Below are 17,332 nucleotides of genomic sequence, written 5' to 3'. Positions count from 1 at the left end.
CTCTTAACAAGCCAAAAGACAGGAAAAAATGCTTCTCAGTGTTTATAGCAATCCTAGAAAGAGCTATTTCAATAATAGACAGACAACAGAAAATTAACAGCTTGAGACCCTCTGCCTGCTTGCAGAGAGAAGGTCAGCTAGAAGGTCACTTATCAGGGAGTGTCTGATGCGGCTCCCAACATTGATAAGCTCTGATACACGTGTGGCTGCTTCTTCGTCACCTCAACCTCTCACATTCATCAGAAAATAAAAAAGCTATTAACAATGAAAGGTGAAACAAAGGTTACCTTTGCTGGATCAACTTAACATGTCTTTGTAAATATTGCAGAATGAGATAAAAAAAAAAAAAGATGGTCATGGGTTCATGCATTGGGGTTCGCTCTAAATGAGGAGAGAAGGAAAAGAAGTCCAGAGTTTTTTCTTCTCGTGAATAAGCGCATCAGTCCAGGTGCTGGGGAGCAGGAAGTGCAGGGGTGTGTGGAGGGGGAGATGATATGAGGTGAGGGATCAGGACAGAGGGGCTTATTTGACCAGCCTCTTGGCTACGTCTCCGTAAGCTATCTCGATTTCTTTGTCGCTGGGGCAAGTGTTGGTGAACTCCTCGCGTGTGTAGGCATTGTTCAGGTACTTCCAGATGGCGGTCATCTCTTTGGGGATGTCGAAGCCTCTGTACTTCTTGGCCACCACCTGGGGAACGTATCAGAAATTATACATCTCCCTAAATAAGCTATGAACTCTTTTATGAACTTAGAGCATGAGAAAAATTCTTTCTGTAATCTGCATTTTATAGCTAAAGCCTTGTTTGCATTGATAATTTTTATTAGTCCAAAACGTTTGGTAAAAGCATGAAGCACATTTAATGGTTCTGGACCCACACAGGTGAATTCACAAACTCTAGCAGATTAGCCCATCGCTAAATAACTACATTTTGTTATTGCTCCCAGAATGGTGCAAATGCAGAGTGAAGGAGATTTCTATAAGTAAAGTCTGTTTGCTCCAACACAGTACCGAGAAGAAGTCTAATTAGGTATTTGAGCGAAAAAAAACCTGTAAGTGTGTTCAATGTTAAATCGAGATATCAGTTGAGATATCCAAGTTGACAGGGCAATGGTTCATTGATGTCTTTCACTCACCTTGACTATATGCAGCTTGGGCAGAAGGTTACAGTCAGCCAGGGTCATTTCATCTCCGTCCAAGAAGTTGCGATTGGATACCTTGATGTCCTCGATGCTGTTGTGGTCGATCTCATCGGGCAGTGGGGAGCGAAGATACTCATCAAGCTTCTGCAGTGTCTTTAGAAGCCCGCGCTCCAGAGCTGCAGACAAAAGAGATATATTTACATTAAAAACTATTTAAACCATCAGGCTTTTACTCAGTTAAAAGTAGAGCCTCCTTCTCCTCCACATGGGGGCAGCATTTCATCAAGAAAAAATATTGTTCATTTAATAGCTGTTTTATGTGTGTACATTGTACATACATAAAACAGCTATTAAATGAACAACTGTAAAATCTAACAAAAGCTGACAGTATCAGAAACACAATAACCTGCATCTGTAAAAAATCTTTGACAAACTCATTACCAGCCACACTTTTCAATGGACTGCACAGGTGTTGTACATTATCCTCCCTCCATTGTTGGAAAGTATGACATGAATGTTGCTGCATGCTTCACTGCATGCTCCATTCCATAGCTCAATAATAGATTGGAGCTTTTACTTTGGAGAGCACTTATCATTGAACCATGCGATTCAGCCGTAAACACTGTTGACACAGCCTTGGCTTTCACATCCAGCTCACCATGGTTCAATATTTTCCCAGGGTGGAAAACAGCCAACTAAAACATGATACAAAATCTTGGTATTTTTTTTAAATACCATCTACATTGCTCTACAAAAACAATTCCACAAAATTTTTGTTCCAGGATGCAAGTGAATCTTTGAGACAATAGACTTCATATTATTATAATAATCTCATCCGATAGGTTTGTGATATGACCTGCGTACAGCAGGGTCCGGGCTGCAAAAAACAGGAAAGATGAGATTGTGAGCACTAGTTTACTCTCCAGTTTAGCTGCTCTGTGGTTTTCCAGATAGCTCCACCAGGTGAGACAAGGAGCACAGGGACAGGAGGAGTCAGCCGAACAAAAGCTCTGTGTTCCCCAGTGAGGCTATAATGCACCAATAAGAGGAGTGCTCCCAATGTCGCCTAGCAACCAGAGAACTCTCCCTAAACAACTAGAAGGGGATCTTTGCTCATAACCTGTGGACCCAATCCCATGTGTGTTTGTGTGCACGCATGCGCTTGTATATCAAAGACAAATAAAGGTAACTTACCCTCATTTCCGTCTGGTTTGGAGTTCTTAATAAATGCTGAAAACTTTGCGAAGATGTCCATACCAGCTGTGTTGGACTCAGGGTGTCTCGCACCAAGCTTGAGATACCTGCAGGTAAGCACACATACAAGTAAACACACTGCATATGTATGGTTGAGGTTAAAGGATAACCCAGGTTATGTTCTTTAAAAACAGTTAATCAAATGCACTATTTGCTATGTTTGGATAATGCTATTATTTATTGCTATTCCTTAGTTCCAGTGCCCAGCTGATTTTGGCTAAATATTGTTGTTTAAATGTTAGTCTGCAAGTCTGCAAATATAGTGTATTACAAGCCTCATCCTTTTAGTTAAACATTTATTCAATATAAATCCATATAAAGCTGCTCCCCATAATTACATGCCCTTAAAAGCTAACAATGTGTTCACAGGGTTGATGCAGGGGGTGAGAAAGCACTCACTTGGGTGGGGAGAGGACATCCTCAAGGAACTCCTCGATCTTGTTGACATCAGTTTTGACCTCACCGTTGAAGGTGATGAAGGGCGGGTGTGTGCCCGGGGCCAGGTTCTGGAGGTCTGCAGGCTTCCTGAAAAAAAGATGGAGCAACTTTAGTGACTGAAGCAAACAAGACTAAGCCATACAACCATTTCAAAATGTTTTACAATGTTTGTGGATCTATGAATTAAGAATAGTTTACATCTCCCCATTTGGTAAGATATAAAAGTTATATAAAAAATGTTAGTGCGGTGTTTTTGGTTTGAGTCTGCTGTTTGTGCATCTCTTTGATAGCCTACTGCACTGTAAACCACTCTTTTGAGAGTGATCCAATTCTTCTCCTTCTTCTTTAGCTGTGTGTGTTTGTCTGTCTCACTGAGTGTAGTAAGTCCCTTCCTCTCTGCAGCCTTCAAACCAGCACATTTTGTACCAGATGTCTCTGGCAGGCAGATGCCACTGACACACAAACAAAAATGAGCATGTGTTGATTGAGTAGTGTGAACACAACTGACAGAATACAGAAGCTTAAATCCTATTACACATAGCAGTGTCTAAACAACAAGCTTACTGAATTTATTAGTGCAAGCCAGCAGACACTGTGAATCCACTAAACTTTTATGTTACTAGCCACAACAACAACACTCCACAGAGACTCTTAGGTGGTCCAGGATTTGACAATGATATTACTGGTGGCCATTTTTTTGGGACAAGCCATCTAAGGGCACAAAAAACGGGAAATTACTTCAACTCTCTGGCATGCAAAGGGGAAGTGGCAACCTCACCCGATGATATAACTGAGGAGTGGATAACATACTGCCTTAAGAGTCAGAGGCTTTCAATAAAGAAATACATATTAACACAATAGCCTTGAACCAAGGGGGGCTCTGGGTTCAAAACATATAAACCTCAGGCAGTGGCATGTGACTTTCACGTCCTTTGACAGGCGTAATAACATGCACTGTTCTTCAATTTAAATACAGCCATAAAAGAGCCATAAATATGGCAACCACATGTCTTTCGCAATAGTTGTTTTTTTATTTTTGCTCAAGATTACAGACACTATATAGCTGGAAAACTCAAAGCCTTAATCACCTCTTGCTCTAGAAAGAAATAAAAATTAAAGCACCAAGTAGTCACTCCAGCTGACAAAGGGTTGTTTGAGGAACAAGGGGTAAACAGACACTGCCAAGTAGGCGGACATCCTTCATTGCCTTTTACAGGATATCAGCGAGCTTTGTTTTATGGGACACGCCCTCTGCCAGGGAAACTACATGCAAATATACCCCAAACTCCGCCCTAATCTTCATTGTGCAGGCATGCATGAAAACCAAATATCTAGTCAAAAGGACTCCTGTTGTCCTTTTTAGCTGCATAAAAAGGCACGGTATTTATAGACTGCATCCATGTTGTGTTGTGTTAGTAAGCACTGGTCTCCACGTCCCAGAGGTGGAGACACCCATTGGAAATCTATCTCTGAGTCAAACACACATGCCGAAGACGACCATAAAAAACAGACTTCCCTCTGATCATGCCTGTAAAAAAATCTGCCACTTGTCTGTCCACTAGTGTAAGTGGAAAAACATCAAGGGGGCATAAGGATGAATAATATACGGAGAAACATAGTGGGTTTGGTAAAGCGCTTCTGGTATCCACATGTGAAAGCAAGGTCGCTGCAGCTGGGAGCAAAAATTGAAGAGGATCGCTGCTTTTTCTGATCCCAGGGTTGAAAAATAACATGTTTCCCACCAAAATCAAGGCAGGAAGTAAGCTGAGTAAAGAACCATATAAATAGCCTCTCCAGAGTCTGCATGTTTATTTTAATCGGATCTTCTCAGCCTGGGAAAGCGTCATGGGAAACCCAAATAAGCAGTACGGAAGCAGGGAGCGTGTTAGAGGTGATGTTGGATCAAAGCTTTATGGAGGCCTCTGTGGAAACGCCCAGGAGAGCTCTAGCAGTCTAGCAAAGGAAGAAATGGATGAATCTTTTTCTCCAGCCAATAAAAGGAGGTCTAAAGGGGAGGAAGAGGAAAGAGAGAGGGAGGGGAAATGGGAGTAGGACCCACCTCTTCAGGTCGACTGTGGTGACGTTGAAGACTACTCCTTTGAGCCACAGGATCATGAAGAGCCTCTGGGAGAAGGGGCAGTTCCCGATGCTCTCTCCATCACTTCCCGCCTTAAACAAACAGACATATAGCAAGTTATAAAAGGGGCAGATTAACCATCAGCAGTATATTGCAGGTACCATTCCTCAAGACTGAGTGCACACATAGTTTCTATCTTTTGGGGACCATTAAAGACAGGGTGGAACCATCTCAGATTGAATGAGTGCAAGCATAAAAACAGAAGATAGCAGATCTTCAAAACATCTGTAACAGGTTTCGTCCACTGATAGCTCTTGACCTCTAGCTGAGAGTGTAACAGAAAAAGGTCCAGGCAATTGTGATAGAGATCACATCTCTGTTGCACAAACTTTATGACCCGGGGCATTTTACTGCACCCAGCCACAGAGGGCCCGGTTCAGACAATGAGAATGTTATTACAGGCTGCCCTCAAAAGACTCAAGTAGGAGGGAAAGATTGAAGAGCAGACCTCTTTGTCTTAAATGCTGCAGCACACTTTCCTTCCATTAATCTGCAGAGCTACTGTGTCAGAGTAAGAGGAGACTTCTGGAGTGATGAAGACTCAGGCAGCCTCTTGTTTCCTCTTTAGCTGCACTGAACAAACACAAGAAAGTATGGTGGCAGCGAGAATGGGATAAGAGGCTCGAGTCTTGTTTAGCACCAAAAACAGTTCAGAGAACAGATTTCACAAGGTTTTTTTTCCACTAAACTAATCTAAACTAAAATATTAACAGAAAAGTAGGAGCAGCTGGATTTCACACACACACACACGCACGCACGCACGCACGCACGCACGCACACACACAGTACTAAAAAGAAAGGCAATAGGAGGATGCTGCAAACTGTCAGAGAAATCTCCGGTCTTCCCAACAACTATCCATCTCTCTGTCACGCGCTCTCCTCTCTTTCCCCCAAGTCTAAAGCATCCTTCCTTCTCTGTGCTCAACTCACAGCCATGTATGGACAGAGAATGGTGTAGCGGAGGACAAATATGGTTTGGATTCAACATCAGAGGGCAGATTAGGCATATCATTTGATTAACTGAGCTTTGTGCAGTATCTTAATGAAATCTGCCGTGCTTCCTAGTTTAACAACTTAATGGCAAAACTGAGAGCCATCACTGTAAAAACACAAGTCAGTTATTGTTCACATTTGCTCCTTTTCAAATCATATTGAATCGATACTTTCTTGTCAAATACATCACCAGATACATAACGACCTTTATCAAACACTTGGTGCAGAGCGACATAGCTCTGTGTGACACAGCCTGTTGAGGTATGCCATTCTACAAGCAAAAGCAGGCAGAAAAAAGAATGCACCTTATTCATCTATTCACAAGGACATTCATGGAGGTCATTCAAGTATTGCCTCACTGGAATGCACCTCTTCATTCAGCTTTTTACTGTTGAAGGGCCTCTGCTAAACGTCCGAAATGTTTTGTGTTTGACTGTCTCTTCTCGTCAGTCATTCCTCTTTTCCAACACATTGCAGCTCTGGCGTCTGCATCTGCTCTCATATGCAAAGTGTGACTGCATAATGATGCAAAAGACATGCATCAATTCACGTTTTTTTCACATACACACACATCATGCATTTAAACAACATTAAAAAAAAATTCTAATCTGTTTTGGTTCAACAACTGTCAAATATATTTGTTTAGTGTCAGAGATGCAGGTTCTGTCTTCAATAGTGGACTTTGTTCTCGAGCGTTCAGCCAGTCCTGCAGCTCCTTGCTGATGCGGACAGGCTGGCTGCTGTTGTCCTCTGTGTGACGCCCAGTGGGATGGCTCTGTTTGATCTGCCTGCTGGCTCCCATTGTACTAAGCCTCTCCCTCTCCCCCCTCTGAATTCAATATCTGAAAAGCTTGGATTAGATCACTGCTTTTGTTCATGAAATGAAAGTCCCCTTTTCACCTTACATGATTCAATTCTAAAATAAAGCGTTCTAAAATGTTGCTCGTATCATGGCCAACACCAGACTAGACTAGCATTAGCTGATCCTGAGGGGATCAGAAAGACATCAATGGGATGATTGCTCCATTTTCCCCACAGCGCTACACCTACAGAGAATCCTTCAGTTCTGGATCAAGGGTGGTAATGCAGCACAGCAGCAGTTCCCATGGCAATGGCCAGACACGCATGACATGGAAGGCACAGTACAAAGCATGGAGGGATTACCAATTCACAGGTAAACCGTCTGAACTTAACTCTCATTTTTTCAGGCCAAAATGTAAACATGAAACAATTGCTGATTTTAATCTCAGTTCATCTTTAAGTTCTGTGTCTCAAGTGGCCAAGAAGGCGGCCATAGCAGCTGAGTAAGACATTTCACACAATTCTTTCTCCTTCAGTCTGCTCAAGCAGCCAGGGCCCTACCCTCTGGAGTCTGCAGCAGAGCGGACTGCAGCTCTCTTCCAAATACACTGACAGCACAGATCTGCTGCAATGAAAGAAACAGCCAGCCAGAGGAAGATATTACAGGAAATAGAGACAGAATTAGGGACTTTAGGTAGTGCTAATGGACATCATGGAAAACAAGAGGTAATAGATGCTTTAGGTGGGAGGAAGAGGATAGGTAGCAAGCTTAAGAGGCGATTCTTCTTCTCCCTCCTTTCTTCCTCCTCCCTTATCCTGGGCCCCTCTGTGAAGTTACAGGGGGGCTGGGCATTTGGAGAGGAGGGAGAAACTATTCCAGAAATGTCCTGCAACTCCAATCGAAGAGAGTCTGTTTAGTTTACATGATGATGCTGGTGGAGCTGTATTTCCGCTGCCTGTGGCATATACCCTGCTGTGCTGGTAAGAAATTGCTGCCCTACATTTCACTGTATGGACCCAGAGAGAGGTATTCTTCAGCAATAATTGAGCTAAATTACATTTTAAAGTAGCCCTCTAGAGAGTGATTCAGTAGAAATTCTAACTAGATTATTATATACAGTCCCTGGCCCAAGGTTTGTTTGAAAAGGTTTAGTACAACCCTCCAAATGTTGTCCTTCTCCACCCTGCTAACACTTTCCAGAGTGCCACTATTATGGTGTGACATTCACAAAAGGGCTTCTGGAGAACCTTCAATACAGCTTCGACACAAAGCGCTTTTTGTTTGTAGAGTTTTAGGCACATTACCAGTTAGCATGGGGGAAGGAAAAACACACCCTAATAAAATCCCACCGGGGAGGCAAGAAATTATTGCAAATTGGCCTTATAAGGAAAAGCACATCAGTTGAAAAATACATTTTCCAAGAAACACAAACAGGGTCACGGCAACACTTAGCAGTGCCCAATGTGTATCCTGCCATTTTGCCTCCTGTGTTCAAAACGACTCACATCTTGCAGAAGGTTACACCATCCTTTACACAGATTTGGAATAAGATTTTCTCAGATGTGAAACAGCTTGAATAACGTCTAGGCCGCGGAAGCAGCAACAGCTGACTACTGCCAACAGACTGTTGAGCTTTATTTAGGCTCAATGGATGGACCATGAGTCAACAGATGCCTGTTTATTTAATGGCAAACACACACAGCTGCCCAGTGGAGGGTGTGAGTCATGCTCATGCTTGAGTCGGATGTTATCTAGGAGTTGGTGTCCGCGACGGAGCGGCCCCGCAGCCGCACAATGAGACCTCAGTCAGGAAGGGAGCCAGTGGAGTCTTTAAAACAATTTCTTTTCTCAAACACACACCAAGTGAGGTCATACCTCTTAATCACTTCCCCTCATCACTGATCAGCCACTGATGTAATGACCAACATGACACATTTCAGTAGTAATGAGGATGTTGTTAGGCTTGATCTAATTAGAGTTGAAGGCAGTGTTGCCAACTCCTCAGTAAGGAAAGTAGCTATTGGCTGCCCTAAAAGTTGCTAGAAGTTGCTAAATGACGCCATCGCCTAATTTGCATAATTGATCATTTGCATGTAATTGTAATGGACGCTGTAGGAGAGAGGAATACTGTCGTGGGAGAGACAGAAAGTGAGTAAAAAACACCCTGAGGACAGTAACTTCAGAACGATACGCGCGTTCACGTCAGAGTCTCCAAAACACCAGAAAAGTCTCCAATAACACCAGAAAAGTCGCTAGATTTGTTGCTAGTTGCTTTTGAGGAAAAAAAGTCGCCAAGAGGATTTAGAAAGTCACCAGATTAAGCGAGAAAGTCGCGAAGTTGGCAACACTGGTTGAAGGAATGTACACTCTAAACAAGCACAGAAGGTAACCTCTTCACAAGTCCAGTCCTATTAACGTTTTACAAGCAAGCATATAAAAAACACAAGAGCTGTTCAACCCGACTCTTCCACTTTCTCAACCATTTACTAATATGTTTACAAAGACTTTGTGCTCTCATCAGTATTTAAGACAGTTTTATTTCATGTAGCCTTGTGATGTGAATCACAGTTACAGTAGTTGGCATTCAGGGACAATGGATCCTGTTCAGGCTGGGCACAGTCCTCCAAGTCTCCACTCACAGCCTAATTTTAGAAACATGGAGGCCCTTCCCCTCCCCAACACACTTCTTTTTCTAAATTGGGTGGGCTGCTCAGCAAGTTCAAGCCACACTTTGACCGAATAAGGAACTGACGATGTATCGAGCTCCTTTTCTCCTCCTGCTCTGACACTCTGCAGGAATGTCCGTTTGAGAGTTGGCAGTCATGGTAACCTCATAGCAACGCCTCTCCCTGTTAGCTGGACATGTATACGGACTGGGCTGGGGTTAGGCCTGTGACTCACTGGACTGAGCAATTAAACCCACAACTTGCTGGTTTAGTGCTAGTCTTAGTCTCTTTCAAAGACAGACACCTTACAAACCCTTTTTTTATTAAATAAAAGAAGCCAAATTATAAAATATCCATAGTATAAACACAAGCAGCCTTAAGTAAAAAAACAGGCAAAATTATGATTGAAATCAAAAACTATCAGTGTAGATGAGCCAGAACACAACCAGGCCTTTCGGTACACAACAGGGTAAATCTTGACCATCACCAAACAAGTGTTGAGGTTTGGCCCTATGTCTGAATGGCCCAATCCCAATCTCCATACTCAGGCCTTCACAGAATTTGAGAAGCTTCTTCCTGCTTGTGTGAGTGCTTTGTGCTTTCCGATGTCAGATCATCAAGTGTGTGAGGGCTCTGATGCTGACTTTTTCAATGCCAAAGAATTTCCATGAGTCTGCATGCCTACAGACTTTCCTGTGGGACTTACCCAAAGTTCATAGCCAACTTGGTCACGTATACAAACTTTATTGTCTTTAGTGTGTCCAATTACTTTAGTGTGTCAATTCTTCATTTATTTACAGTTCTCAAGCCCTCACAGACTCATGCCTGACGTCATTAAAGTCTGTGAGGGTTCAGTGCTTAGGCTTTAGGGTGGAGATTGGGACTGTGCCATTGAGCAGGACTACACTGGGTGGGTAGTGAGAGCTGAGTCCCTGAGTCTGACCACCATCAGACAGATGAGTGTGCAGAGGAGTCAGATATTGCTGGAACATGGAAATGCCATCACATCCCTGGTGTGGCTCTGACTCAGGCTGACATCACCGTGGAAACTTTAAGACTTCCAGTCAGACACAGGCCTACTGTGCTGGAGCACATGAGGGCCATCTGACAGCCTCCAGTTTCTGTGGAAAGTTGGAGACTGAAGCCTAAAAGGAGGCTTACTGCATAGCCATCCTACAGCCATGATGTAAGCTGATTCAATTAAGGTACAACTACTGTATTTAGCCTCAGTGTAGAAGAGATAAGTTCAGTTTTCTTGTAAAGGAAAAGGACAGCCGTTTGATGATGATTAATACAGGTCCAAAGAGATGGAAAAACAAGCAGACAGCCATGTGGGAGATCAGCATGAAGCAACGAGCACCCTACGCTACAACTGTTGTTTTAAGTGTCTAGCACAAACAACAAGCTGTATACTGAAGTCAGCACCAGCTCCAACTCTCCACCCACTTACATGCTCATAGACCCTAGGGCTGATGACTTGGGCAGACGTATGTATACACATCCTCAAACACAGAACCCACACTTCTGTCTTCATCCTCATTGGGTTTCCTCATATTTGCATCTAGAATAACATGGAAAACTGACCTCCACAACTCTTTTCACCTAAATGACCACTGCAGCAATTCCTTCTGGACAAAAGTCTTCACTAGACAGCTGCAAAGCACACATTGGCATATGTGCGGTAATGGCATGCTGGCATTGTGTTGGTGCCACATATGCATGGCAGGAAAAGCCTGCAGCATGGCCACACAAACACAGGCCTCATCAGTAATTCTGAGCAGACAGCACAGCTCTCTGCAGCCCCTCTTTGTTTGAAAATGCTCTAACCTGTTATTGCATTGCCTTTCAGTACCATTATAAGACTTAGTGTCTGGTTTTTCACATGATGAAAATGAAATACTCAAAATACTTAAAGAACAACTCACTCACAAGCCTTTGAGTTTGCATGCGTATAGATTTAATATGTTAAATGTATTACTTTACAACATAATATCAAGTAGCATACCAAACCAATGCTCAGAATAATAACACCAGTCAGTTGCCTGACTTAAAAGTGAATTCCTCCATTACTCTTTAATGACTGGATTGATATTTGGGTCCTCTGTGCACCTTAATGGAGAGATGGTGAGTGAGAAAAAATGCACCTGTCATCCTATCCTCCATGTTCAGGTAGCACACTTTGGATTACACACACTTCTGTGCTATGAAGAACACAGCACGTGAAACACAAGCAGACTGGATCATGTTAAGACTGATTGAGTTACACGTGTAGCAAGAAGGGAAGATTCTCCTCCTTTTAGGGGTTACACAGCTCTTCTGACAGTGAAGATGATGTAACAGAGAGATAGAGGAAGAGCAAGGGGCTTGTTTTCCTCTGTATCCTGATCTGTAGGATTATAAAGTAAGACACAGCAATCCATGAACCAACAGGACTCAAATCTTTAAAGTCTCTGATCCATGTTGTTCTAGGGTGGCCTCACTTCCTGTTCTTGAGCTCATAGGAGAAATGCCTCATTAGCAACTGGCTTCCTGGTCGGGCAGCACAAATGAGACAAGCTTTTCCTAGTTGTGACACATTGAACTAAGCTCTTCCTCTGGATATAAAACAGGATTTTGTACAGCACAAATATATTCAGACAGAACATATTCAGGCCCATATTCAACGGACAAGAACATAAATTGACTTTTCAAAATGTTATAGGAAAGCCCAAATTGGTGTAATAACACTCTGCCAGGCAGATTAGGCCAGTGTTCAAAGTCAGTCAACCAAACCGTGACAATGAAGAAGCAGTGACAGGCCAGGTGCTGAAAAGCAAATCCCCTATATGCAGAAATAAACAGCTCCCAGCCAGAGCTCAGCACTGTACAACAACAACCCATTAATTATTGTTCCCCAACTCGTGATGCTGACTGCAGCATTGCTACATGTGGGAAACATAAACTGCTCAATTGATTTCTCTATAGAGAAGCAGTATTCAATTGCCTTGAATACAGCCCAAGAGGGATAATTTTACACTATAAAGCAACATGCGAACAATCTGCCTGAAAATAAGGCAGGTTAAAAGCATGATTGCCACCATCTACACGAGGTAACCTTTGGATCAACCATGCAATGGTACAATGGTGCAAAGACTATACAAGTCACACTCAACCTTGCATGAAATTTCATTCAGCAGTATTGACTGGAGCATAGTTAATGTTAAAAAAAAAAAAAGGTCATTGTGTTTCATAGAACAGCAAATCACAAGGCACAAGTCACATGTTGCAGCTGATAGCACAATACGACATGCAGTTCTCCACCAACCCCTTTGACTGAACTTAAAAGAACATTTTATGGTGGAACACATGAACTGGAACATATTTTACCATGCCCATAGAAGAGGGAGTTAAACCTGAGGGGGCATTTTGATGTGTTTTGATCATTATTTGCTTCTACAGAGTGGTCTGACAATGCACACCCTGATCATCCCTACAGAAGTGTTCCTTTGTTGGATCTCTCTCTCTGGCATGCCTGAGGCTTCCGTCTCCACGGCTCCCATGGGATTGTCTCGAAGGACATACACAAACACAGACGGGCTCTTATGCCAAACAGACTTAAAAGCACTTCTGCAACATGCTTACTGGCTCTGCCATCTCTACTGGCAAGAGCAAGGAAAATCTGGAGGCAGCAGAAGGCTTCGCAACCAGTTGTGTGACCTTGGCACACTCACAGCAAAGAGACGCGTACACAAGCAGAGATAAAGCCTGTCTGTTTCTCTTGACTCATCTGTATTCCATTCACTGCCATACAGTCAGGGCATACTGGTGATGCATGACTTACTAGAATGCTTGAATTAATTCAGAGTAGCTTTATGAAAGCTGTGAAACTGAATGAAAACATAATCAAACCTGTAATGATTTAGCAATGGGAATGGGTATAGGACAGCAATGAATGGAGAAGTGACACTACTCGACCACCTTAAGCCCTTTTCCCACTGGTCAAAAAACCCACCAACACCCACTGACACTAGGCCTTTTTGCTTAGTGGGAAAGGCTATAATCAGCATTCAGACCTGGGTCAAATTACTCTGCAGTAGACCCGGGTAATTATCACCTCGGCTCTGATTAATGGGAACACAAAGCCCGGGTCGGCGCGCTAATCTCCGCCCCCTCTCCAGCGCGATGCTATGCTCCGTCGGTAACTTATGCGACTCCTTGTCATCTCAGCTACAAATTCCACCCGTCTCCGTCCGAGCTGCACTCGAACATCGTTCCAAATTTGTCAGCACCGAGTTTGATAAATAGATACAATAAAGCGAAACCACCGTAACATCTTCACTGTTTACTAACCCTGTTTAAGCGCATTTGTCACGTCAGACTGTGACGCAGCAGAAAAGAGACAGAAAGAAGTACACTTCACTGGTAATGAGAAAAGAGACAATCGCCATCTGTGAGTGGGTCTCCCCAGGTCTGAAAAACCTGTGTCAATGCGCTAATTTCGGTGGGAAAGGGGTATAAGTTATGTCAGGACAGCTTTCAAGTCTGTCTGATTCACTCAGGCAGTGCTGGGACCAATAGGAATGAATGAAGGCGGAAGTATTTCATAAGCTATCACAACAATTCTACATAATTATACCAAGTAGCACTTTTTCATCATTTGCAGCTTCATGACGTAGAGATAGACTTCCTTACTATCACATCAAATATATACACCAAGATTTAGAGTTTCATATTAACACTTAAGTCATGTAATCCAAGGTACTGCTAAGTGAAACATACATGGGTGGATGCTGGGAAGTCATACAGCACACTGACACAGACTTCTACTTAAGTGCAAAACAATACCTAATCTGCTGTACTGTGTTGAGGTCAAGGGTCCATCCTCCCTATTACAAAGTCATTATAGCGCACTCATTTGCAACTGACAGCAATAAAAAGTGACAATAACAAACCCCATGTCCACGCCTCTTGAAGATGACCGGTGTTCCCATAGCAATGTGACAACTGCTGCTATAAACACTCAGGTCAATAAAGTTGCATAATCATCAAAGAATCTTTAAACTGGGACAGTCAGCTACTTTTGATGGGTAAACATTGCTCAGTCCATCCGGTCAGACTCAGAGGTAACACATGTTCTCGAAGCATAATTAGTCAGCTTTGAGAAGTGGCAGTGCCCTTACAGATCTGACACCGCTGTGTGTGGAGAGCACACACAGTTCGTTATCAGCTGTTCCCAGAGGCCTGGCTCGCAGCAATGTGCCTATGGCAACCTGTGTGCCTTCCATTGTCTCCCATGACTGTGTTTAATGCTACACAGTAAGAACAACGGCATCAATAATAGATGTGGACATGTCAGACGCTGGCACATAACACAGAGCCACACAAGGGTGATAGAGTTGTCAGGCTATCGCGCACACAAGAGAAAAATCACAATGGAAGAAATGTCTGGTCGGTACACAACAGGCTACACAGACAGTCCAAGGAGGGAGGAGCGGAGAGAGGAAGAGTTGGCCACATGTGTAACCCTTCCAGGCCAGGGAATGATGTAACCTCTCCTGTAGGCTGTGAAGGGTAGTTCATAGAAATCGTTCTGGGCAGTATGTTTCCATTTTCGTCTGCCTCTACACTGAGGGATCTGCTGCTCAGCTTCATCAATGCCTTTCTTTTTAAGTAAACAGGGACAACGCAAATACGACAGAGGTTTTTTTGTGTTTCTACTGAATCTGGAAAACCAAAAGATAGAAGACACTAATTCACTGCTTCGGAAACAAAGGAGTACAACTTTTACCGGCCCTAGTTAACAGTATCCTAGGTACATGATGTAACAAATTCAAGATGTAAGTAAAGTCATTTTCCAGATAATACTCTTTTAAAAATAGTACAACCACAACACTCACATGTAGCATTTACTAGTGTTTTTTTCCACAATTACTATTCAGTGTTTACTGCTCTGGTAAGTGAGACCCTCACCCAAAGTCAAAGGACCCCATACCCATAGCTCCCTCCCAGCCCAGTGCTCCCCCTTTTTCGCTCCTCTGCCATTTTCCCGCCCTGAAAAGCAGCAGGCTGAATAGAGGAAAACAGCCATTCACAACCATCCATCATCCCCATAGTCACTGCTGAGGAAGGGATAATCTAATGCATGTTTACATTTTTTTGGGAAGTCTGATGTGTTGTAGAACCGAATATATATATAAAAAAAACACTTAATCTGAAGGCCATCAATTAAGCTCCCCTATCTATAACCATATCTAAAATGGGGTGAATTGTGCTCTCCAGAAAGCTACACTTAAAGCTCTGGGGCATAAAATGACACAACTAATGACAGATTCCCACAACAAACATTATCAATATCCCCTTCATTCTCTTATTGTTAATTCAAATGAAAAATGTTCATCGTATCATCACCACAAACCTTTCATATATCTTTGATTGCAGCCAGAGCGACAAGTGGACCCCGGCACCACATTTAACACTTAAATGTCTATTCCAGCATCCATGAATGGCTGGGTAGAAAAACGTATGTACTCCCAACGAAATCCATCACTTTGAGATGTTATATGATACATTTTAACAATTTTACTCACAAGCATGAAAATGCAACCGAACAAGCGAGTAAACGTTGCAGTGATGAATCTGCTGTTAAGGACTCCAACTAACGTAACTGAGCTTTTGTTAACGAATGAGCGCCCAGCTTTCAGCATGGCAGGCTCCTCTTCCCTCAAGGCTGCATCCGCCCTTCTTGTGACACTGCGTGCTCCACATGGCCATAGTAGCGTAAAGAGTTAAAAGACCTAAAACCCATTTTCTTTCCAAAATGGGACAGGAAATCTTTTTGTATCAAATACACGAACCCCAGCGATTTTATCACCAACGTAAAGAAAGCATAGTGGATCTTAGCAAATAAAAACCTAACGTTAACTTGAAAATTGTAAAAAAAAAAAAAAAAAAAACGAACATTACATCCTTTTCAACTCTTTCACACTCTTTTCTGATGTAACCAGTGCAGCTAAGTAACTCAAAAATAAACTTTTCCCCTGCGACTCGTGCTGCGGTCTTACCTTCACGAACAGCTCGATAACGGGTTCGTTATCCGCCTTTACTCCATTCTGCGGCACCGACAGCGACATCGTGGATGCTGCTATTTGAAGTTTTGTTAACAAAGGTTAGTTTTTTCCTCGCTACCACGCCCGGACCAAGTTCCGTCCTCTTCTCCACCACTCGTTTCTTTGCGCACTGAAGTCCAGTAGGCGCTTTTTTCTTCTCCCTACTGACGACCTGGCGCTGGATATGCACAGCGGACAATGAGGCAGCGGTGTCTGGCAGATACTATTGTTTCAGCGTTGCTATATAACCTGAACCTAACTAAACTACAAGAAACATCTTTGTTTGCTCTTTTTATGTTGGTTGAGTAGTGATGAGGACGGGTGGGAAGAAGCAACGGGAATATTTGAAGCTGTGATGTCATCTGAAGCGCTTACATCTAAAAATGTGGGAGGGTTTAAGAAGGGAGTCTCCTATTTGGGAGGAGGCAGAATGAAGATCCCTGTAAGCCGTTTTGCGAGTGCAAGCCAAGAAATCGCCCGTCGCCCTGTGTAATCCAACAGATTTTTGTCAGAAAATAAAACACTTTCATTCCAACCATTTGCTTTACAAATAAATCCTAATAAGGATTTTATTCAAGTTACTTCTTCAACCATAATCTATTTTACTTTATCTTTTCCACATACTGATTCTTAAAATAGCATAAAAATCAGTCAGATTAACTTTTACTGACATTAATCAAATTTAGGTTTAATTATCTTGTACTAGTGTAACAAAATGTAGTTTTATCAACTTAGCTGCAATAAAGATTTCAGGTGAGCCTCGTATACTATTCTAACTTATACATTACTTCACTCACCTAAATTACTTAACCCAGATG

The 17,332-nt window shown here is 42.7% G+C and overlaps 1 protein-coding gene across 1 annotated transcript in view; it reads right to left on the bottom strand.

Annotated features, from left to right (window-relative positions):
• The window catches only part of clic4 (chloride intracellular channel 4), an 18,034-nt gene extending 1,169 nt beyond the window's left edge, over positions 1-16,865 (bottom strand). Inside the window, exons 1-6 of the mRNA XM_069661992.1 lie at positions 16,470-16,865; positions 4,891-5,000; positions 2,793-2,918; positions 2,334-2,440; positions 1,134-1,315; positions 1-687 (exon numbers count right to left, since the gene is read on the bottom strand). The exon at positions 1-687 is cut by the window's left edge and continues 1,169 nt beyond it. Of these exons, the coding sequence (XP_069518093.1) occupies positions 523-687; positions 1,134-1,315; positions 2,334-2,440; positions 2,793-2,918; positions 4,891-5,000; positions 16,470-16,538 (759 nt within the window). The 5' untranslated portion in view covers positions 16,539-16,865 and the 3' untranslated portion in view covers positions 1-522. The remainder of the gene's footprint in view (positions 688-1,133; positions 1,316-2,333; positions 2,441-2,792; positions 2,919-4,890; positions 5,001-16,469) is intronic.
• Positions 16,866-17,332: the final 467 nt, after the last annotated feature.

The sequence above is a fragment of the Semicossyphus pulcher genome, unplaced genomic scaffold, assembly GCF_022749685.1.
Source record: "Semicossyphus pulcher isolate SPU_LCO1_2020_fin unplaced genomic scaffold, fSemPul1.0.p SCAF_14, whole genome shotgun sequence".
NCBI classification, from domain to species: Eukaryota; Metazoa; Chordata; class Actinopteri; order Labriformes; family Labridae; genus Semicossyphus; species Semicossyphus pulcher.
This window is presented reverse-complemented; position numbering and strand designations above follow the sequence as displayed.